The following is a 24,644-nucleotide window of genomic DNA, read 5'->3' on the forward strand; positions in this document are numbered from 1 at the left end:
TACCACAGTACCAAGTGATCACTGCCATTAGTCTGGATGACTATCGTTATTTTTATTAAATCTGTCTGTAATCTGTTCTGCGTTCATGTGCCTTTGTGCTCTTGACCCGTTTAAAGACCATATTTGGAGACTTCCCTGGTAGTCCAGTGGCTAAGACTCTGTGCTCCTAATGTGGGGGGCTGGGGTTCTGGCCCTGGTTGGGGAACTAGATCCCACATGCTTCAGCTAAAGATCCTGCTTGTTGCCATGAAGATCGAAGATCCCACATGCTTCAAATAAGACTTAGCACAGCCAAATAGATAATAAATATTAGAAAAAAAAAAAAAAAAACCATACTTGTCCTCAGAAAGTGGCCCATTTTAAAGTGTACGAATGGGTAGTTAACTGGTTAAGAGGTGGGAAATGCGTTTCTCATGATACTTTAACCTCATTAGATTATGGGTTGACTTGCTCTGGCTCTTTTGAGAAAATAAGGAATTTCTTTAAGTAGCTTATTTTAAGTTTTCCATTATAAAAGTATTATAGAAAATTGAAAATAAAAAAGTAGAGGAGGGAAAATCATTCATATTTCTGTTTTCCAAATACTGTTAATATCATGGTTTTTCTTGCCTTTAAAAAAAAATCATGCGTTCTTTCTTAATCATAGAAATTTTCAAACATTTGCATGATAGAAAAGAACTGATAAACCTCATGTACCCATCACTAGCTTCTGGAGCCAACCAACACCCAGGCAAGTCTTGTTCTCCATCCCACCGTTAACTCCCAGATGGTTTTGAATCAGATCCCAGAAATAATCGTTTCATCTGTAAACACTTGGGTGTGTATCTGTGAAAGATAAGGACTAGTTTTCAACATAACCACAATACTGTCATCACACCTTAAAACACGTTCCTGGGTGTTACTGAGCAACCAGTCAGTGCACAGATTTTCCCGTTGGTTTCACTTCCTAACAGTTCATTTGTTTGAATCATCTGGATTCAAGAAGGGTCCACCCATCGTGTGTACACTTTTAATTAGAAGACTAAAACCATATGGGCATTCAGAAGAGATAATGTGAACTGTCCACCTTGGGGATGCTAAGAGCTTGCACTTCCGAGTCAGACAGACTGGGTTTCAGACCAGCTCTGCTGCTTGCTAGCTGTGTAACCCTGTGCAAGTTACTTACCCTCTCTCACTTTAGTTTCTTCGTCCTGTCAAATGGAATTAATCTATACCCTAGGACTGCCGTGAGCATTGAGTGAGTCAGTGCAGGTTAAAGCACGGTAGAGCCCCGCACAGAGTTAATGATAAATGCTAGCTCTGTCCAGCACCTAGGATAGCACCAGGTGCATAGATTTGTGGAATAAAAATAGAGTAGGAGTCGAGAGCCAAGGAATTTGGTCTAATTCTGCCATTTAGGGGAATCACTTCAAAGTTTTGGACCCCAAATTTCTCATTAGAAAAGGGGACGGAATGAACAACTAGATGATCACTGAAATTCCAGAACTTGCAGGAAATGGGGCAGGCATGATATTTTAGAAACAACATGAGCTTCTAAAACAGACTGGGGTTTGCATCTTGCACTTTATTATTTACAAGCATTTAATCTCAACCTCAGTTTCATCCTATGTGCAATGGAATTAATAATACTAATTTAGTAAAATTGTTGCGATGAACAAGAAGATAAATATGTCTGGTTCCTAGTGTGTAGTGGGTACTCAGATTATTAGACAGCATTTTATGATTGTAAAACAGGAATGTTACATTGGAGCATTTTCAACATCTTAAGAGCTGTGTGTTTTGTGGCATTTGTATAAATGAAGATGACCAAGTGTCTTACGGCAAATGGAATATACACTGAAAGGGTGAACCTGGAAACTGTGTTTCCAGTACATGAATGATGGAAAATTAAGGGACTATTCAATGCTGTTGATAAAAGCCAAAGGATATGAGGATCCCTGGAGAAATTCAGGGAGGTCTTTGCAACAGATGGTTACTTAAGTAAAATAAACCTGTTTTCTGTTATCATTTGAAAATTTCACAGTGAGTCAAAAATGGCTTTTTTAATTGCAATATATGCAAGCATTATGTTAGTTTCAGGTGTGCTACATGGTGATTTGATATTTGCATGTTTTATGAAATCACCACAGGAAGTCTAGTACCCATCTGTCCCCACACAAAGTTACTAGACTGTTATCGACCATATTGCTTATGCTTATATTACATCCCTGTGCTTGGTTCATGTTTGTTTTTGCTTTTTTTAATTGCATGTATCGGTGAAATCATATGGTATTTGTCTTTCTCTGATTTATTTCACTTAGCATAATATACCCTCTAGATGTTGTCACAGGTGGCATGATTTCATTTTTGTTTGGGCTGAGTAACATTCCATTCACCTATCAATGGACTGTTAGGTTGCTTCCATATTTTGGCTCTTGTGAACAACGCTGCAGTGAACGTTGGCGTGCGTATTATCTTTCTGAATGCATGTTTTTGTTTTCTTTGGGTGAATACGCAGAAGTGAAATCTCTGGATTATTTGGCAATTCTATTTTTAGGTTTTCGAGGAACTTCCATACAGTTTTCTGTAGTTTACGGTCCCACCAGCAGTGCAGGAAGCTTCCCTTTTCTCCACGTTCTCACCAAAATTTGTCATTTCTTGTCTTTTCGATACAGCCATTCTGAGAGGTACAAGATGGGATCCCATTGTGGTTTTAATTTGCATTTCCCTGATAGTGATGTTGAGAATCTTTTCATGTGCCTGTTGGCCATCTGTATATCTTCTTGGAAGAATGTCTGTTCAGGTCCTCTGCTCATTTTTTAGTCAGGTTGTTTTTTTGATGTTGTGTGAATTCTTTGTATATTTTGGGTATTAACCCTTATCTGATGTGTTTGCAAATACAGTGTCTTTTTTTAAGGAACTGTACTTGACTTTAATTGTGACTGAAGCAAATACAGTCTCTTCTCCCACTCAGTAGGCTGCCTTTTTGTTTTGTTGATAGTTTCTTTCATGTGCAAAGACTTTTTTAAGACTGATGTAGTCCCATTTGTTTATTTTGCTTTTGTTTCCCTTGCCTGAAGGGACAGATCCAAAAAAAATTGTTAAGATCAAGGTCAAAGATCTGTCTGTGTTTTCTTCTAGAAGCTTTTGGTTTCGGATCTTACATTTAAGTCTTTAATCCGTTTTGAGTTTGTTTTTGTCTGCAGTGTAAGAAAGTGGTTTAGTTTCAGTCATTTGCTAGTTGCTGTCCCGTTTTCTCAGCACCATTTATTGACAAGGATATCTTTTCCCTATTGTGTATTCTTTGTCATAGATTCATTGACCATATAAAAAGATGTCGATTGGATGTGTGTGTGTGTTTATTTATCTTTAACGTTTGGAAATGCTGCATTTGCCCTAATGATATTTTTGGTTTAATGAAAATAACTTACATTAGCTGTTAAAAGGAGAGCTGCACTGTTAACTGACTTAGAAAAGCAAGTCAGTTCTGAGTTTACTGATCCCAGTGTACTGGTCAGCATTTCCCCAACATGCTTGCTAAGAGTCGCCTGAGGAACCTGAAAGCTGCCGCAGCTCACTCTTCAGGGCTGGGTCGGGGCCCAGGAATCGGTGTCGCCCCCTCGCCCCTGCGCAGGAAGCACCCCTGCGTCTGCACCTCTGCCCCGAGCCCTTCACCACTGAGCCCGGTGCTCCTGCTCTGCTCGGCCTTCACCTTTGCCCGGTTTTTCGCTTGCCTGTGTTAATTTTTTTTCCAGATGCTCCAAGGTATGAATCACATTGTTATCAGCAACATCATCTGTGCGCTCAGATGCGTCACTTCCATTTTTCTTATGGAGCCTGCGGTCTTCTTCCTGCTCCCTTCACTGCTCCCTGTCAGTGCCGTTCAGGAATGGACCTTTACTCTGCTCCGGGCTGGCTCCCATGGCGTCGCATTTCTTGGTTGCGTCCTTATGTCCTAATAAAAATCTGAAGGACTTTATTTTGCCCACAAACTTGCTTGATAGTTTGGAAGTAGAGTCGAGTCCCAGGCTAGAAGTGATTTTCTCTCAGAGTTTTGAAGGTGTTCTTATACTTCCCAGGGTCTGTAAGTGTTTTTGAGGCGTGGAGGTTCACACCCTTTCTGCATACCCTTGTTCTGCTGGCTCGGTTTTTCTTTTCTCCTTCACTGGGAGTTTGAGGACAGTCCCTCCATCCCTGGTGGTCTGGAGTTCCATGATGGTGTATCCTGGTGTGGGTCTTTCCTCTTCTGCTATTCTTGGTCCACAGTGGATCCATTTATTCTGAAAATTCATGTCCTGCAATCCTGGGACATTTTCTTCTATCATTTCTGTGATTTTTCTCCCCATCTTTTCTTTTCCTGTGATCCTTTTTCATACTGTCCATTCTTGTCATATGGATACAATAGCTCCAAAGAGGGCCCATCATAACTTTCTATAAGACATTAAGGTAAACAAAGGAAGAAAAATTGAAAACAAAACAAAACCATGAAGGGGACTTGCATATAAGAAAATGTATCCTGTAGAAGCAGGGGCAAGGTCCCAAGAATACTGTTTTTTGAATTGATGTCAGCATGAAACCAGGATGCTTTAACTTGCCCCAGAAGTTCCTCCTGAAAACTGCTTTTCTCCTTATAAATGAAAATACCCACAGCAGTTCTCTCCAGGTGGGATCACTTGCTCTTTCTACTTCACTGTCCCTTTCGTATTCCCCAGGTGCCTACATGTGACCTGTCCTTTTCTCAGAAAGGAAAGGGGCTCCCCACTGCACCCCACTCCCGTGCAGTGTCCCCCGGCACCCAGGCCACCCAGCCCTCTGTTGTCGCTCCCTCTGACTCCTTGGTCTTGCATTGACCTCCTTCGCTCTTTATGAAAGTATGTTTTTAGGTCTTCCTAACCTGTTTTGCTCTCAGCTTTTCTCCTCAATTATTTTCACTGGCTACTTTTTAAGACTGATGCCACCTGCTCTGCAAAGCAGTGCTGTTCAGGCTTTCTTCTAAGTCAGCCTAGTCATTCTAGCTCCAGTGGCCCTTGTAGCAGATAATAGCCTCTTTCTGGAGCTTTCAGATTCTAGTTTCAGGTATAAACAATGTTTTTATCACTCAGTTCATTTGCAGATCAAAGAGAATATTTTTCAGTTAATTTTTATTAAGAGAAAAAAATCCTGAAAAGAATACCGGCTGATTTACGGTCATAATGGAGTAGGACATGGCAACCCACTCCAGTATTCTTGCCTGGAAAACTCCATGGACAGAGGCGCCTGGTGCATTACAGCCCATGGGGTCGCAGAGTTGGACATGACTGAGCACACGCAGTCGTAAGCTTAGCCACTTCCCTTTGTTCTGGCTGGTCTGTCATTCTCTCATTCTTAAGGGATTACTGAAATTGATCCAGGGAAGGTACTCGCAAAAACTTTCCTAAAGTGGAGGACACTTCTTTCAAAATCAGTAAATACTTGCATTAGTGCTTGAGACAGAAAGAGGGAGATAATCACCAATAATCCTATCACCCAGAGCTTATTTCTGCCACTCAGAGACCTCCAACACATGATAAGGAACAGGGTGTCAAACGATGCTTTGATCTTTAAGGTTGAAATAGGACTGTCTAAAAGTGTGTTTGTGGTTTGAAGGACTGTGTAATGAAACTCTGAGTAGGTACCTCATGGGTCTGAAACAAAGGCAAGATCTGGGCTGAAGACACAGATTTGGGAGACATTAGCGTTTAGTTGGCATAGTAAGCCACTGGAATAGATGCAGTGGGGAGAGGAGGGAATGGTTAAAGTGGCTGGACTGGAGAGCCTCAGATGCCCTGAGGACAGTCCACATTCAGGGAATGGGCAGAGTAAGAAGAGATTCCCCTACAGGAATGGGAGGAAGGCTGGGAAAACACAGCATCCGCTGGAGATGAGAATGGAAATCCGTGTTAGATGCTTCCAAAAGGTAAAGGAGGATGAGTCCTAATGATGTCATTGAATTTTACTACAATAATACCTATTTACCATAAAGTATTTCTTGATCTTACTACTACTACTGAGTCGCTTCAGTCGTGTCCAACTCTGTGACCCCATAGATGGCAGCCCACCAGGCTCCCCTGTCCCTGGGATTCTCCAGGCAAGAACACTGGAGTGGGTTGCCATTTCCTTCTCCAATGCATGAAAGTGAAAAGTGAAAGCGAAGCTGCACAGTCGTATCCGACTGGCAGCGACCCCAGGGACTGAGGCCCACCAGGCTCCTCTGTCCATGGGATTTTCCAGGCAAGAGTACTGGAGTGGGGTGCCATTGCCTTCTCCATTCTTGGTCTCACTCAAACACAGTTGTTAATCTCCTGTGTTAATCTATTCATACATGCATGATAAACTTAGCACAGATGTATTTTATTGGGTTGACTAAAAAGTTCATCTGGGTTTTCCCATACCATGAAAAACCTGAAGGAACTTTTTGACCAAGCCAGTATGTGTGTGTGTGTGTGTGTGTGTGTGTGTGTGTATGTGTGTATTCAGTTCAGTCGCTCAGTCGTGTCCGACTCTTTGCAACCCCATGAATCGCAGCACGATTCATGGACAGGCCTCCCTGTCCATCACCAGCTCCCGGAGTTCACCCAAACTCATGTCCATCGAGTCAGTGATGCCATCCAGCCATCTCATCCTCTGTCGTCCCCTTCTCCTCCTGCCCCCAATCCCTCCCAGCATCAGGATCTTTTCCAATGAGTCAACTCTTTGCATGAGGTGGCCAAAGTATTGGAGTTTCAGCCTCAGCATCAGTCCTTCCAACGAACACCCAGGACTGGTCTCCTTTAGGATGGACTGGTTGGATCTCCTTGCAGTCCATGGGACTCTAAAGAGTCTTCTCCAACACCACAGTTCAAAAGCATCAATTCTTCGGTGCTCAGCTTTGTTCACAGTCCAACTCTCACATCCATACATGACCACTGGAAAAACTATAGCCTTGACTAGACGGACCTTTGTTGGCAAAGTAATGTCTCTGCCTTTGAATATGCTATCTAGGTTGGTCATAACTTTCCTTCCAAGGAGTAGATCAGATCAGATCAGATCAGTCGCTCAGTCTTGTCCAACTCTTTGCAACCCCATGAATTGCAGCACGCCAGGCCTCCCTGTCCATCACCAACTCCCGGAGTTCACTCAGACTCACGTCCATCGAGTCTGTGATGTCATCCAGCCATCTCATCCTCTGTCGTCCCCTTCTCCTCTTGCCCCCAATCCCTCCCAGCATCAGAGTCTTTTCCAATGAGTCAACTCTTCCAATGAGGTGGCCAAAGTACTGGAGTTTCAGCTTTAGCATCATTCCTTCCAAAGAAATCCCAGGGCTGATCTCCTTCAGAATGGACTGGTTGGATCTCCTTGCAGTCCAAGGGACTCTCAAGAGTCTTCTCCAACACCACAGTTCAAAAGCATCAATTCTTCGGCACTCAGCCTTCTTCACAGTCCAACTCTCACATCCATACATGACCACAGGAAAAACCATAGCCTTGACTAGACAAACCTTTGTTGGCAAAGTAATGTCTCTGCTTTTGAATATGCTATCTAGGTTGGTCATAACTTTCCTTCCAAGGAGTAAGCATCTTTTAATTTCATGGCTGCAGTCACCATCTGTAGTGATTTTGGAGCCCAGAAAAATAAAGTCTGACACTGTTTCCATTGTTGGCCCATCTATTTCCCATGAAGTGATGGGACCGGATGCCATGATCTTCGTTTTCTGAATGTTGAGCTTTAAGCCAACTTTTTCATTCTTCACTTTTATCTTCATCAAGAGGCTTTTTAGTTCCTCTTCACTTTCTGCCATAAGGGTGGTGTCATCTACATATCTGAGGTTATTGATATTTCTCCCGGCAACCTTGATTCCAGTTTGTGCTTCTTCCAGTCCAGCGTTTCTCATGATGTACTCTGCATATAATTTAAATAACCAGGGTGACAATATACAGCTTTGACGTACTCCTTTTCCTATTTGGAACCAGTCTGTTGTTCCATGTCCAGTTCTAACTGTTGCTTCCTGACCTGCATACAAATTTCTCAAGAGGCAGGTCAGGTGGTCTGGTATTCCCATGTCTTTCAGAATTTTCCACAGTTTCTTGTGATCCATACAGTCAAAGGCTTTAGCATAGTCAATAAAGCAGAAATTGATGTTTTTCTGGAACTGTCTTGCTTTTTCCATGATCCAGCGGATGTTGGCAATTTGATCTCTGGTTCCTCTGCCTTTTCTAAAACCAGCTTGAACATCAGAAAGTTCACGGTTCACGTATTGCTGAAGCCTGGCTTGGAGAATTTTGAGCATTACTTTACTAGCGTGTGAGATGAGTGCAATTGTGCAGTAGTTTGAGCATTCTTTGGCATTGCCTTTCTTTGGGATTGGAATGAAAACTGACCTTTTCCAGTCCTGTGGCCACTGCTGAGTTTTCCAAATTTGCTGACATATTGAGTGCAGCACTTTCACAGCGTCATCTTTCAGGATTTGAAATAGCCCAACTGGAATTCCATCACCTCCACTAGCTTTGTTCATAGTGATGCTTTCTAAGGCCCACTTGACTTCACATTCCAGAATGTGACTCTAGGTGAGTGATCACACCATCCTGATTATCTTGGTCATGAAGATCTTTTTTGTACAGTTCTTCTGTGTATTCTTGCCACCTCTTCTTAATATCTTCTGCTTCTGTTAGGTCCATACCATTTCTGTCCTTTATCGAGCCCATCTTTGCATGAAATGTTCCCTTGGTATCTCTAATTTTCTTGAAGAGATCTCTAGTCTTTCCCATTCTGTTGTTTTCTTCTATTTCTTTGCATTGATCGCTGAGGAAGGCTTTATTATCTCTCCTTGCTATTCTTTGGAACTCTTCATTCAAATGGGAATATCTTTCCTTTTCTCCTTTGCTTTTCGCTTCTCTTCTTTTCACAGCTATTTGTAAGGCCTCCTCAGACAGCCATTTTGCTTTTTTACATTTCTTTTCCATGGGGATGGTCTTGATCCCTGTCTCCTGTACAATGTCACGAACCTCCCTCCACAGTTCATCAGGCACTCTGTCTATCAGATCTAGTCCCTTATCTATTTCTCACTTCCACTGTATAATGACAAGGGATTTGATTTAGGTCATACCTGAATGGCCTAGTGGTTTTCCCTACTTTCTTCAATTTAAGTCTGAATTTGGCAATAAGGAGTTCATGGTCTGAGCCACAGTCAGTGCCAGTCTTGTTTTTGCTGACTGTGTAGAGCTTCTCCATCTTTGGCTGCAAAGACTATAATCAATCTGATTTCGGTGTTGACCATCTGGTGATGTCCATGTGTAGAGTCTTCTCTTGTGTATATATATATACGTTCACAGCTCCACTTCCCCTAAAAGGTGGAGACTTCTCAAAGGTATGGCCCTTAAGGGCATGATGTTAGTCATCTCTGGTGAGACAGTATTGACTTGTGTCTCCACAACATTGACTGCAGTCAGCGTGCCTTGTCTACTCTGTGACTGCCATGTGAGTACTAGCAAGCTATTTAATGTCTCTGTTATCTGCAACATCTGTGACATGTAAGGGTGATGGTGGTGTCTCCTTCATAGAGGAGTGAACATTCCCAAAGTGCAGAAGACCATGCCTGGCTCACTGTAAATGCTGCATGGAGTTCGTTGGAGGTGAACTGGATGCTGTAATAATTGCATTAGTTTCAGTGCAGTGCCTGGCATTTAGCATTTAACAGGTATTAACATGAAAATTCAACACCTTGTAATTAATACAATAACTGTCAATTTAAACTGCCAGCATGTACAGAATATATGTGGTCCAGGCCAGAGGGAAACCTCAGTGGACTGAGAATTCTCTGCATGTAACTTTGTTTTATAAAACAGTCTATAGACTTTTTGCAGAGGTACTGTGTAATCTTTGTGTTTTTTTCATGTAGTTGGGAAAAAGAAAACTGAAAGGTAACGACAACCCCTGCAGAGCGGGTGAGCATGCTCATATGCGGGAGTGAGCATACCCTGAAACAGCTGAGCGACACACGTCCGTCACGGAGTGCGTTTGGCGTGAAAGAAGCAATACCACACTTTACCTGGTCACCCTGGGTTTTTTGTGTGTGTGTGTTTTTTTACAGCTCATAGAATTAAAAATATCAGTTGCTCTCTTAGACTTTGAATTAACTCCTGGTGCGTATACACTCATTCATTCAGCAGATATTTAAATATTTACTCCACTGTGCAAACACTTACTGTGTGACAGAAACTGAGCTGAGGGCAGGTGTTTTGAAAGGTGAATAAGGCGCTGACATGTAAATGAGGCCTCCGTGGGAAGGGCAGGCTTCAGCGATGGGATGGCGGGGGGTAGAGGTGCTCACAGAGGACAGTGAGCACCTGCCCTGCTCAGGGGAGACTGTGTGAGCTGGGGGTGTGGCTGATGCGTCCTGTGTGGATAGGGTCGGGGCTAGAAGGGAGGTTGTTGAGAAGACTGCAGAGGCCAGGCCAGGTCTTTCCGGCAGGATGAGGTGTTTCATATTAAATACAGAGAAGCCATTGAGTGATTTCTAAGCCATGACTTAATCCAGTTTGTGTTTTGAAATCTGTTCTGCTGCTGCAAAAACCTTTCTTCTTCTCTATTTGTAAAATAATTTAGATTTAATATAGTAAAAGTAAGTGATTTTTTTTTAGAATTTTCTTTTATTATTTATGTGGCTGTGTCAGGTCTCAATTGCTGCACGTGGGGTCTTAGTTGCAACATGTGGGTTCAACTCCCCAACCAGGGATCCAACCTGCGCCCCCTGCATTGCAAGGTGGACTCCCAACCACTGGTCCACTGGGGAAGTTCACAAAGAAACATATTTTTAGCCCTAAATACTGACCTCTTTGAGTTGTTTACCAGAAAGAGTTCTTGCATTAAGAATCCACCCGTAAAAATCAGTTTAGGGACTTCACTGGTGGTCCAGTGGTTAAGATTCTGCAAGCTCAGTGCAGGGGACCTGGGTTCAACCCCTGGTCAGGGAACTAGATCTCACATGCCATAGCTAAGACTTGGCACAGCCAAATAAATAATCAGTTTACATCTTAGATATTAGAAACTTGAGTTATAAAAATAAGATGATATATATCTAAAAATGTTCAGTTAGTATTGGAGAGGGTTCTTAGAACTTGAGGTGTGAAATCCTTTTGCTTGCTGGAATCAGATTCCCTTCAACCCCTGTTCTGTTAGTGTATCTGAAAAGCGATACAGTCTGAATGTTGATTTACCATGCACACAATTTCCACAGGAATTTGTCTTTTCCCACTTGTTCCATTTTAAAAAGAAGTCAGCCTTTTATGGTCCTGACTGCCTTAAAAGCAGTAATAGGATGTTTCTTTTAATTGGAAATGCTTTGTCTGTTGCACAGTAAATTTCTTTCTTGTAATTGTGATCATGAGCAACATCTTACATTTCAGTTAGTTCATTCAGGAAGTATTTGCTCACCTGCCCTGTGCCAGGCAGTGGTCTGGGATCTGAGGATGCTTGTGAACTAAACTGAGAACCTTACCCTTTGAGGAGTTTGTATTCCAGTGGGAGGAGGCGGATGGCAATTAATACGCATAATTAGTATCTTCATTATACTACTAATAAATATAATTAGTGTGCTGGGGGTAGCACATGCTATGAAATTGTAGAGCAGCTGGTGCAGGGAGTGAGGAGGCTGCAGCTTTAAATACAGTGATCAGGGTAGCATCATTGAGAAGGTCTGAGTGGAGCAAAGGATTGGAAACGTGTACTGATGGGGGACGGGGGTGAGCAGATCCAGGAAAAGGAACAGTCCACACAAAGAAAGGCCCCAGGCCAGAGTGCTCCAGGCCTGTTAGTGGAAGAGTAGAGAAACCTGCAGGTCTAGAGGGAGGGAGGGAGTTCCTCTGCCTTTTAGGAACAGGCTTCTCAGTCTAATTCAAAAAGTTCATAAGCCAAAATAAATGAGTAAATTAGGGAAAGAATTTTCATCCTGTGAATGCTCTGCAGGTGGTAATCTATAAATACCCCAACTCATGTCTTAATTTGAATTAGGTAATTCCTAAGTAACACAGAAGTTTCTTAAATTCATTTCATAGGGCAGCTAAACAAACAAAAGAATCTCTTTTTCTTCAAATAAGAAACTGATGTTGGATCACAAGCTCATATGAACTAGCATTTAGTAAAAGGTGAAAATTTACCCTTCCAATGAATAGATTTCAAAAGCCAAAGGCTTTGTTTTATAGCAGAGATTGGCAAAGGCGCACTTGTCTCAGAGAGGGGTGGTGATGGAGGTGAAGATTGGGCCGAGTCTGAGGGGACTTTAGAGCAATTTGGTTACCTCCCTTCTTTCTTTCAAGCTCAGTAGCTCCAGATTGTTTTATCATTTTTATTTGGTGATCTGTGTTTTCTGTTCTTGAACTCAGTGAGATTTTCCTTGTGTTTCTTAAGTTGGCAGCCTAAATCAGGTACACTGTAACGGAGAAGGCAGTGGCACCCCACTCCAGTACTCTTGCCTGGAAAATCCCATGGATGGAGGAGCCTGGTGGGCTGCAGTCCATGGGGTCACTAGGAGTCGGACATGACTGAGTGACTTCACTTTCACTTCTCACTTTCTTGGACTGGAGAAGGAAATGGCAACCCACTTCAGTGTTCTTGTCTGGAGAATCCCAGGAATGGGGGAGCCTGGTGGGCTGCCGTCTATGGGGTCGCACAGAGTCGGACATGACTGAGGCGACTTAGCAGCAACAGCAGCAGCTTTTCATAAGGTCCTGTTCCCAAGTCAGGGCCGGCTGCTGGCTGCTCAGAAATCAGTACTTGAGAGAGAGACAGATGTTGGTGGAAAGGAAAATTACTGCTAATCAGAATGCTGGCAATATGCAGATATGGTAGGTTCAGTGTCCCTCCAAAAACCATCTCCTAGGATTCTGCTTGGCCATGAAAGTTTTTAAAGGGAAAAAGGAAGGCATCTCGGTTAATCCTTGAGATAGAGAAGCAGAGTCCTCCTCCTACTGTGTGCAGTCTTGTCTCCCCCCACCCCACCCCACCTCCGGCTCTGCAGCGTGAAGGATCTTAGTTCCCTGGCCAGGGATTGAACCTGGGCTGCGGCAGTGAAAGCACCAAATCCTAACCACTGGACCACCAGGGAATTCCTGGGGTTTTTCTTCAGATGCTGTCCTGTTCCCAGTGTGTTTCTGGGAAAGCTGAAGGAGAAGCTCGGGAGGAGATCTGGTCATCTGTTAGTTACTTATTCTTAATTTCTACTCCTTTGATCTACAAAAAAATCCAAGAGATCAGGATTAGGCAAGGTGTCCTGTGGTCAGAAGATTTGAAAGGTGTGCTGGGGCCGGAGATGAGTAGAGCATGGGGATGCCTGATCTAAGAGGGGCCTCCTGCAGAGAGCTCTTTCCTGCCAAAAGCTGCTTCCAAATCCCCACTTCTGAGAACATCCTTCTATTTCTATGGGATCACGGGTCTGACTTCTGCTGGCATGCAGTGCCATATCCTTAGAGCAGAAGATGTCCACGTGGGCCCGTTGGTGACAGTACTGTCGCCTGTTTACATAAACAAGCAGAACAAGCTTATGAGCAGTAGGGTTAATCCCATTTTCTTAAGGTCATTCCTTGGAGCTGTTCACCGTAGACTCAGTACTGCTCAGGATGCAGCTGTTTACGTCACAGCTGCAGTCTGGTCTGTACAAGACCTCAGGAATGTGCAGCCCACACTGCATCTATGGCTCCATTGTCCTAATCTCGAGCTGCCTGAGCCTGCTCCTTTGTGACTCATTGAGGCCTGGGAGATTTCAGCTTCTCTACAAACAGTAGGCAGGGACCTTTGTCCTTGGGTAGGTGGGGGCAGGGGTTTAGGCACAGGGTTCTGCTCCTTTCCAGTCCTAATCAATGACTGAAACAGTAGAATATTGTCAAAGTCACGCGTGTATCAAGTGTATTATATTGGTGTGTATATTCCGTATCACCTTTGTTCCGGATGCATGGTACTAATTGTAAAGAAGCAGCCTTAGTTTATCCAGTGAGATACTTGAGGTGTTCCAGCTATGTGTGTGTGCTAAGTCTCTCAGTCGTGTCTGACTCTTTGCAACCTCATGGACTGTGGCCTGCCAGGCTCTGTCCATGGGATTCTCCAGGCAAGTATACTGGAGTGGGTTGCCATACCCTCCTCCAGGGAATCTTCCCGACCCAGGGATTGAACCTGAGTTCTTATGTCTCCTGTATTGGCAGGCGGGTTCTTTACCACTGGCTTACCTGGGAAGACAGGACTGATCTTTTCTCTTGTTTCTGAATTTTATTTTTCAGAATATCCTCTTGTGGTTTCTTAAACTTTTTTCTTACTGATTCCTTTCCCCATTTGTCATGGTTGTTTCGTACTTGAGTCCCTTCTGCAAAATTGCTGTTCATTGTTTCTGGCCTAGTTTCCTATGAGGTTGAAGCTGAGGTATGATCACTAAAGAAAATGCTAAGACGCACAGGTCTTTGACTTTCTGAAGCAAAACATTCTATGTTCATCTCGCAGTAAAAAAGGAAAGTGATCCAGGTTAGTATAACTGAGAGTTAGAAGGGCCCTTAAAAAATTGGCAAGGCCTTTTCTCCCTTTTTAAAAAATAGAACGCTGTGCATCACCCCCAGATGTAATTGCCCACCCTCTTTTTCTTTAAAAGGAAATGCCACGACCTCTTTAGGCCTCCTGTTCCACTGCCATCCTGAGTGGGAAGTTCAAGAGCGAGTGTTTTGATTTGCTGAATGACAGGATAAAAAGATTGAATGCACTCAGAGCAAGCTTAGTCCTATATCTCTCTTGATTGGATATTTTGAGAATTGAGTTTTAAACATAAGACCCCCAATTTTTTAATGCATTCTATCAGTTTAAGACACCATGCAAAGACAGGTCTACTTTGTTTATCTTTCTTATATTCTGTCCTCGGTTTGGTGTGAAATGGGGTTTGGGTTACATGACCACAGTGTGGGGACCTCTGAGATGTCTAACCTGGTGTTGACACTTCACTTAATCACTATTAACATCCAGCTACACTTGAGGTTTTTAATCATAACATTTGCCAAGCTGTATGTCAAAATGCAACTTAAAATTTTTTTTTTTTTTTTTTTTTTTTTCAAAATCAGTGGTGTTTAAGTCATGACAGGAAAGTCTTCCCTTTAAGACTTGTCAAATTTCCAACTCCGAGAGAGATCCTCTATAATGGTGACAGCTTGTGGGCCGCCCGGACTCGGAGGAATCTGCATCTGTTCGCTGTCCTTTTGTTCTCGTGAGAAGGAAGCAGTTGAGGGCACGGTCATTCATAATTCACCTGCCTTATTAGGAGGAGGACGTCAGTTTTTAAGGACTGGCTAGAGTGTCCAGTCTTATCCTTGAAGATTTATTTACTCTCATTTTTAATGAATTGCCTAGGTCATTTGTGGTAAATTTGTTTGCATGGTCATACTACTTGGATGTGGAAAATTTTTTTATTAAATATTTTTAAAACCTCCTTGTTTAGCATCATGTGTCATTGTTTTCAGCATGTAACTTCTCAGAAACTTCACAGGAGGGAAAGTAGTGACGCAGAAGGAATCTTATCAGTTATCCTTTGCACAGTAAAACCATCGGCATCCATCACCAGCTTCTGCTTCAAATCAGATTTTAATTCAGATGTTCCATTACTCCTTCTTGAAACAGTTTTGTTCCCTGTACATGCTGTGTTACTTTGGTTTTATAATCGAAAATAACTGATAAAAACAACATCTGAGCTCTTGAGCCCGGAATATCAGTGTAGTTTATTTTGGGATTTGAGTTTAAAGGCTTTCTAGAATTTGTGAATTTACCTCTCAATCCTGAAAGTCTTCCCAGAAATCCTGTATCTTATGAGTTCATTCTCACATTTTTCATTGCTGGGTCATTGTTTACTGGTGAAATCCCAAGAATAAGTAGTATGAATCTGGCATTTTATCAGTGACTGTATTAAAGCAGATTTCCAGGAAATGAGTGTAATAGGTCTCATCTGACAGAAGGGAGAGGGTGTTGGTCACATGCAATTTAGGGATAAAAGTAGGAGCAAACTGAGTTAACCAGAGATAGAGGAAAGACTTCAAGACTGGTGTACACAGAGGAATCACAGTCGAGGCACAGCTCAATACAGTTCATATATTTTATATATATAATTGGAGTATAGCTGCTTTACACATTGTGTTAGTAGCTGCTCTGTGACATTGTGAATCAGCCTTATGTGTACATATGTCCTCTCCATCCTGCACCTCCCTCCCGGCCCCCGCCCCCGACCCCTCTAGGTGGTCGCAGAGCACAGAGCGAGCTCCCTGCGCTATGCAGAGGGCTCCCATTAGCTCCCTGCTTTAATCCGAGTCAGGTATGTATGTCAGTTCCAATCTCCCACTTCATGTCCCGCCACCTCCCATATCCACACGTCCTCTCTCTATGTCTGCATCTCTGTCTCTATTCCTGCCCTGAAAATAGGTTCATCTATGCCATTTGTATAGATTCCACATACAGTTCTTATATATCAGTTCCATTTTTGTGTGTGAATGAGAAGGATGAGAATGGCAACTTCGTTCTGTACACAACAGATAGGATAGGCTGCAGTCTCCAGTAGAACTGAATTCATCAGTGCCTTAACCTGTGTCAGTGAATTGTTAATTGCTCGCAAGCTCGTTGGATGCCCTCTTGTAGTACCTTACACTGCCTGTCTCTTCCTTCCTTCCTCTCCCGTAGTTTCTAAAAAAACAGATGTGTTGGAATTAGTCCAAAAGCCACAATCAGAGGGGCTTGGTTTCTTCCAAATCAGAGGATGACTATCTTTTCCCTGAGAAAACAGTTAACCCTTTTCTATGTTTATGCTGGAGAAATAAGCCAGTCTATTCCAGTCACTGTTCTATTTGTTTATACTTTTAAATAGCAAAGGGTAAAGCTTGCTATAAATATAACTGATCTTTTAGACCAAGCAAGGACCTCCTTCGCTAGCTAGTCATTTGTACATCTTTTGTTTCTAGGCAAAAATGTCATGATTAGAACCTTTCTCTTTATTTATTCCATCCATTTGTATCTGAAAATGTGTTATTCTGAATTCATTGTGCATGTCAGTGGTTCATTAGAGCTGAAGACCACACACTAGAAGCAGAGGGAGACCCCCAGATCAGCATGAGGAGAGCAGGTGAGAGACCCCACGGTCATCTCTCTGTGGAAAAAGAAGCCATATTTTGCCATCTTTCTAGAACCAAAATGCTGTGAAAGCAGGGACTTCTGGAATTCTTTCATGTTTTCAAATCTATAACTGCTATCTTATGTAATCTTAATTTCATTCATATAGCCAATTCTTTTTCTTTTTTCCTTTTTCCATATCTCTTACTGGATTTTTCCTAGAACACTGGCCTCAATTTTTCCCGTTTTCATCCACCAGATATAAGCACCCTATTTCTTACCAAGCTGACATATTTCGAAGTAAAAGTATCCTATCTGATATGAGGATTTAGGCCTTAAAATTTTTGTTAATAAGGTTACTTGTCTTGGCATTTGATGAGCGTCTTTTGTTTTGTTGAACTCTGTTGGCCTTGAAGGATTTTTCAGTAGCTTGGCAGTAATTGGAGTAATGAAGACACCGGCCTTTGTTTTCTTATGGCAGAAAAGCTTTTCCCCACCTCTGCTAAGTCCCACTGAAATGAAAACTCCAGTGGCGATCACTCAAAGAAATGAATGTGTGAACTAGTTGATGCATGTTAGGAATTCTGTGCAAGATTTTCACAATCAGAAGTTCTTTAGCAGTAGCTGCACATTGTTTAGGGTAAATGCTAAACTAGAGTTATTTTTTCTGAAATTGCACTCTAGAAGGAGTAAGATATGGCTTATGCTTAGATGTCACTGGGATGTACATGTAATATTGTATCATATGAGACATCTTTCAGACTGAAGAAAAAATGTTAGAAGACAGAATGAGTATGTGATCAAATATAATATGGGCATATTGAATTACTTTGCATTTAGTCCTAAGTAAAAGGACCCAGAACATTCCAGTAACAACTTGTCAAGAGCTGTTGGCCATATTTAATTCTCATAAATTATGTAGTTGGAATGGACCTTTGGAATAGTTGACTCTGTAAAGAAAAAAAATGGAAAAGCTTAGTATTCAGGTGTCAACACCAAGAATTGACCATCTGTCAGAAGAGAATTCAGCAAAACAAGTACATTTTCCAGGGGAAAATGATGGGACTGATCTGGGGTTCTGGTTAGTTGGTACTGCTGGGAGGTTTGTAACATGTAATGCTTATCACCAGATAAAAATGATTTCCTTCAGCTCCTAAATTTAACTGACTGCTGTAACTGTATCAGCAGAGCACCTAGTCATGCAGCAGCTCTGCTGCTGCTAAGTCGCTTCAGTCTTGTCCGACTCTGTGCGACCCCATAGACGGCAGCCCACCAGGCTCCCCCGTCCCTGGGATTCTCCAGGCAAGAACACTGGAGTGGGTTGCCATTTCCTTCTCCAGTGCATGAAAGTGAAGAGCGAAAGTGAAGTCACTCAGTCGTGTCTGACTCTTAGCGACCCCATGGACTGCAGCCTACCAGGCTCCTCCATCCATGGGATTTTCTAGGCAAGAGTACTGGAGTGGGGTGCCATAGCATTCGGCATCACAATTACTTCAACTAAATCTGAACGTGGGATTTAGTTTTTAGATTTCTAGAATGTGGGAGCTCCCTTCTTTGATGGTTTTGAACTGCATATTAAAAATGGGGTGGGGGGGAGATGAGAAGATAATACTTGGACAATGTTTTTAGGTTATAATAGCGCAGTTAAGAGCGCAGACCTGGGAGGCAGACCGCCTTGGTTTGAATTATGGTACCGAGAGTCAGACACAGCTTAGTGACTGAACACGCACATGTTGAGCTTCCTGTGCCTCAGTTTTCCCATCACTAAAATGGGGCGATAATAGTACTTCATAAGATAATGGGGATAACATGAGTTCATGTTTGTAAATCGTGTTTGGCACGTGGTAAGCATTATTATAGAGTTTGTTAAAACTCTGATTTAGTAGCTGAATTAATCATTGGACTTGATTTACTAAACATTAAATTACTTCCCTCTATATTTTACTTTCATCTTTCTCAAGTCATCTTGCTCAATTTTTTATGTGAGTGTACTTTGTCCAGATTACAGATGTTTTTAGAACCATTGTTAAGGAAAGAGAGTAAGCATATGCTTAGCTTGAGAGTCATGCTTCCCCGGCATGAGGAACCAGTTGTTCAGAGACAAGGAATGTCCAGCAGTCAGCAAATTAGTATTGATTATCCTATTCTTGATCCAGTGATTTCTTTAGGTGATAGTAAAGGATATTAATAATATGGGGATGTGTAGCACAATCACCCATGGGTTTTCCCATAAGCCTTCCCCAGACCTGTCTCAGGTATTTCTTAGGCTCCACAAAGTGGTGGCCGATTGACATGAGTTGATGATGGTTTGCTTCTGTTCTGTTTGTTTTTGAAGCAGGGTCGGGGAGTGTGGGGGAGCCTTCAGAACATATATTTAGCTATGTATGTCAGATAACAGTATAGAGCTTCAAAACCCTAATTTCAAGGTCACTTTCTTTTGGATGAATTTAATTGCATACGTTTGGGACACTCATTGATTAATGAGTTTCTGTTAAGCCAGTTATACCTCTAAATCGCTTTCAGGATGTATAGCTTATTAAAAACTATTTAATGCATGTGCTCTTTTGAATAATGTACTTTACACATCTAATTGTGGTCCATGGTGTTTAATCTGTTTTAGAAACTGGATGGCTTCCACAGGGAGCCAGGCCTCGGATATAGACAAGATTTTGGGATTCTTCAGTGATGGCGCACCCCCCACCAAGAAGCCCAGGTAAACAAGCGAAAGAAGTCTGAGGAGCAGAGCAAACCACCAGTAGTGGGAGCTGATGAAAAATGATAAACTTGCCCTGCATCCCAGTTGGCGTCACTAATTAATACTGGCCTTCAAAAAGAAAAAAGAAAACACTGGCCTTCATATAAAAGTCAGACTGTTTTTATTTTGCATTTAATTTTTATTTTTATCAAGGTCAGAAATGTATGTGATTTTAAGTCAGTTCTTCAAGGGTTGTAGTGCCTCAGCCCTCCTTGGAGCTAATTCACTTTCAACTTTGTCTGTTTCTTCTGATGTTTGCATCCAGATTTTTAGTACTCTTGTGTTTACTGCTGTTTTTTTTTTTTAATTTTTGGTTTTACCTATTTTAAATTATGGAAAATAAGTATTAGGTTTGCTATCATGAATCCTCCCCTCATAGCTCCCAACACACACCCCCCCCCACCACACACACACACAGCCATAAGGATTAGGTTTGCTGTCATGAATCTTCCCCTCATAGCTCCCAACACACACACACACACACACACACACACACACACACACCCAAAGCCTCTCCCCACAACACCCCCCCACCAAAGCCTCTCCCCACAACACACACATACACCAAAGCCTCTCCCCACAACACACACATACACCAAAGCCTCTCCCCACAGCACACACATACGCCAAAGCCTCTCCCCACAACACACACATACGCCAAAGCCTCTCCCCACAACACACACATACGCCAAAGCCTCTCCCCACAACACACACATACGCCAAAGCCTCTCCCCACAACACACACATACGCCAAAGCCTCTCCCCACAACCTCCTCGCATGTTTTGTGTCACAGTTTTCGGTTTGATACTTACGTCGTATGACTGTATAAATAGTGTTCATAGCTGAGCCTAATATGTGATGATTACTTTTCTTGTCCGTTTTTCTCCTCCTGTTTGTTAAGAGTGTCCATTTTTTTTGGCTTGCTTTGTTTTCTTTGAGCCTGTTAATTGAAACTCGGACTGTGACAGAGAGTAGACCTCCTAATCCGCTGGTCCACGCCAGGGACGTGCTGGCTTAACATGGTTCTGTGGACTCTTCCCTCTGGCAGTTGGCTCCCGGCCTGCCGCCTTGCAGCTCTCTGCCATTTCCTTTCCCGTCGCCCTGAGCATTCCTTTCACATCTCTCCTGTGTTGAATCCTCTGTTTCCTGGATTGTCCTTTTTCAGTGTACGCCTTCATTTTGCTGAAAGATGTCTCATCAGCTTCTTTAGTAAGACTTCAGAGGGAAAAAGTTTGGGGAGACATTTGACAATGTCTAACTGTACTCTTCACATTGATTTGATTATCTGGCTGAGAAGAAAACTTGAGGTACAAAATCATTTTCCTTAGAGTTGTGAGATCGTTGTCCATCCTCTGCTAACATCTAAGTGTTCCTGCCAAAATAGCCACTCTGATCTAATTCCCAGTCCTTTGTAACATAAGACCTCTTTTTCTTTTCTCATTAGATGCTCATAAGGATGGTTGTTTTTTTTCTCAGTAGTCTGAAATTTCACAGCACTGTATCTTCATGTGAGTCTGGGTATCAGGTAGCTCTATTAAGCAGACTGCTGGTGATTTCACATTGGAGACGTTTTCCTGTGTTACTTACTTGATAATTTCCTTTGCAGTTCTTTTCTGTTTTCTGTCTTGATAGAACTCTGGGTATTTAGATGCTGGACCTTCTGGATAAGGCTCTAATTTTCTTATAGTTTTCTGTCACTTTTGTTTTCATCAGTCTGCTTTCTCAAAGATTTTCTCAGTTGTATCTCCCACCTTATGAATTTTGATTTCTGTTATAGTTTTAATTTCTAAGAAACCTTTTTGTTTGCCCAGTTTTTTTTTTTCTTTTTTATAGCATCCTGTTCTGTTTCACAGATGCCATTTTTTAAAAAAACCTTTGTGAGAATGTCCGTTTCCTTTTCAGTTTTTCTTCTCTTTCCTGTGTTTTCCCTTGTTTTCCCCAAGTTCCTCTCTATCTGCTGGCTTGTTTGGATGTAACTCACACGCTGGGAGTTTGTTCAGGGTAAGGCGACCCTTATTTTTCTGCTCCTGTTTAAGAGAAAACACTAAAAAGCCAATTGGAGACTCTGTGGTGAGGGGCTTGGTCACTGGCAGGCCTCTGTGGGTCTTTTCTCTCATGTGGGTCATTTTTCCCCAAAGGGGACTCCTCCTGTCTCCTGACCCAGTGGGGTTGGGGTACAGGTCTGAGGTTGACTGCCCACGCCTGGGAGTCTTCTTTTAGGAGGGGAGGGCAAGGGAAAGTCTCATATTTCTTGTACAGAATTTACACAGGCACCTCGTCAAGCTGGGCTGTATGTTCTCAGATACAGAAGCCTCTGGTCAAACCTCCCTAGAAGATAGGCGTCCCTTCCTAGTGTTCTGACCGCATCTGACACAGCCTTGCAGTGCAGTGGCCCTCTGCCTTCTGATGCTCTACCTGAGCACCCCAGGCTTCTAATCCCCAAGCTTCTACCCAGGGCTCGGCTCTTGGCAGCTCCTAAGCTCTGTGGACCTAGTTTGTCTACTTTTCCTGTTTCCGTTATCTTCTCCTATTTGACTTTTTATGAATGTATGCCTTCTTTAAAAATTACTGTTATTTAGTGTTTTAGGAAGAGCTGAAAATGAAACAACTGTTACATTTTCCCTTTGTAACCGGAAATCTTAAATATGGAAAAATCATACCTCAAATCTGTAATGTCTGAGGTAAAGAATTCAAATAGTACAGCACATTCAAGTTCCAAGCAAAAGTCCTGTTCTTCCCAATCCCCAGAGTTAACTACTCTGTACAGTTCTTGTAAATCCTTCTAGAAATTTTCTTAAGTATATGTTTGTGTCTGCTTCACTTCCTTGATCCCCTTGAACCGAAGCGCACTTTTCATTGTTTGCTTCTAGCCTCCATTATCTGTCTTCCCCAACAGACAAAGCTTTTGCAGTCAAGGACTGCACTGTGTGTGGTGCTGGATGAGTTTTTCATCAAGTTGGGAGTAGGGAAGGCAGTTCTAGAGGTAGAAAACCAGGTTTCAAAACCAGGTTTCTCAAGGCTAAAAGCCCTGCTCCTTTCTTGCGTTAATGCCAGCATACAGATCCTCTTTCTGTTCATTTCATTATTTGGACAAAAGGCTGAGAAGGGCAGTTTCCTAAGAAAACACATGCCTTCAGCAAAAACTAAAGTGCATAAATGTATTTCAAACAGGTTTTATTAATAATACAGTTTCAGGATGAAGGCGTGGAGAAACAAAACACAAAAACTCGCACCCTTGCTGTCTCACACAGAAGTCAGGATTGAACGCAGTGCTTATCACGGGAAGAAAGGAATGTTTTCCACCTCGCGTCACGTCCGTTGAATAGTTATTTCTTTATTTAGGTCTGTAAGGCTCTTGTGTTTTCAGAATTCTGTTGGCTACTATTTCATTTTTTGCCTGAGGATGTCTAGAACAAAACCAAAGGCAAATTTGTTCCCATATTTGACTATCTCGTGCTTCACTTTAGTCATGCCCATTTTCATCTTAATGTTTTCAAATTTGGGGCTTAGGTTTGTATTGGCTTTTCTTTTGTCTCCTGTTTTACATTTCTCAACGGTAGGAATTTCATGTTGGAGAGAGTTCTTTTCTCTCTGGAGTCCAAATCAAACATGTCTTTTTGAAATGTATGTTGATTTAAAATATAGTTTAGTTATCAGAACTCAGCTGAGCTGTGATAATCAGACCTTTTCCTAATGTTAGTGGGTTTTCTTAGATTGTGAGGATTACGAAAGAGAAGATTGGTCTCATCAGGCTCTCTAGGATTCCCACAGTAGGATTTTTACTCTGGTTTTCAGCAAACGCTGGCATGGTACTCTGGTCTTTTTGCTCACTCTGCTTTGTAAAGGCGTTAGACCCGTGCTTGTCACCTTTGCGGCTGCAAGAGTGGAGCTGAAACGGTGGCTTAAGATAGCCTTGCTCTGCGCCTCGTGTCTGCTGGGTGTTCCCAGGCGTCTCATTTGTTTGACCCTTTCAGGAAGCTGCTCCCAAGCCTGAAAACTAAGAAGCCTCGGGAGCTCGTGCTGGTGATTGGAACAGGCATCAGTGCTGCGGTTGCACCCCAGGTCCCAGCCCTGAAATCCTGGAAGGGGCTGATTCAGGCCTTACTGGATGCGGCCATAGAGTTTGATCTTCTAGAAGATGAGGAGAGCAAAAAATTTCAGAAGTGTCTCCATGAAGACAAGAACCTCGTCCATGTTGCCCATGACCTCATCCAGAAACTATCTCCCGTGAGTACTCTGTATGCCTTGGTATTTGATCTTCCCTAAAACAGGACACGCATGCTAAATGCAATAAGGATGTTCATTTCTGGTTTGTAGATTTGTATAACATTTAGCTCGTCTCCAAAATGTCTGTCCACGGACCTGATTAGGGTAGTTACCTTGACCCCATTTCAGTGTGGGGATGGGAGTGGCAATGATGATAATGTTGTTGTTGAACCTTTTATATATACAAAGTGAGGCCAGTGTCCCATTATTGCTGTTTTAAATTTACTTTTTCTATAGTAGTAGTATACTCACTACTATAAAAGCTGTGTTCCCTGGCATCCGTGTCTTTTAGAGAACCTCAGAAAGATTAAAGTTAGTTCTTATTTTGTGGATGAAGCCGTGCCAGTTTTTAATGTTTCTTTTAAAGGCAGTCATTCATTCATTTATATATATATATAGAGAGAGAGAGAGTCATGTTTTGTCAAATTGAGCTGGAAATCAGTTCCTGAATGATATAAGGGCCTTCTTGTCTTGCTTTGTTTTAAAAATGTTTAAGAATCAGGATTCAGTTAAGATATATTTGGATATAATAGA

General features: G+C 42.3%; 1 protein-coding gene and 1 non-coding gene across 5 annotated transcripts in view; one reads left to right on the forward strand and one right to left on the reverse strand.

Annotated features, from left to right (window-relative positions):
• FAM118B (family with sequence similarity 118 member B) overlaps positions 1 to 24,644 on the forward strand; it is a 48,928-nt gene that overhangs the window by 4,529 nt on the left and 19,755 nt on the right. For all 4 annotated transcript variants that reach the window (XM_006057690.4, XM_044943552.2, XM_006057688.4 and 1 more), the window contains exons 2-3: positions 19,709 to 19,801; positions 23,819 to 24,071. In XM_006057690.4, coding sequence (XP_006057752.1) covers positions 19,716 to 19,801; positions 23,819 to 24,071 — 339 coding nt within the window. In that variant the 5' untranslated portion in view covers positions 19,709 to 19,715. The remainder of the gene's footprint in view (positions 1 to 19,708; positions 19,802 to 23,818; positions 24,072 to 24,644) is intronic.
• TRNAE-UUC lies at positions 13,004 to 13,075 on the reverse strand. The gene has a single exon. It is a non-coding gene; the product is annotated as a tRNA-Glu (tRNA).

Source organism: Bubalus bubalis, chromosome 5 (assembly GCF_019923935.1).
Source record: "Bubalus bubalis isolate 160015118507 breed Murrah chromosome 5, NDDB_SH_1, whole genome shotgun sequence".
In the NCBI taxonomy this organism is placed as follows: domain Eukaryota; kingdom Metazoa; phylum Chordata; class Mammalia; order Artiodactyla; family Bovidae; genus Bubalus; species Bubalus bubalis.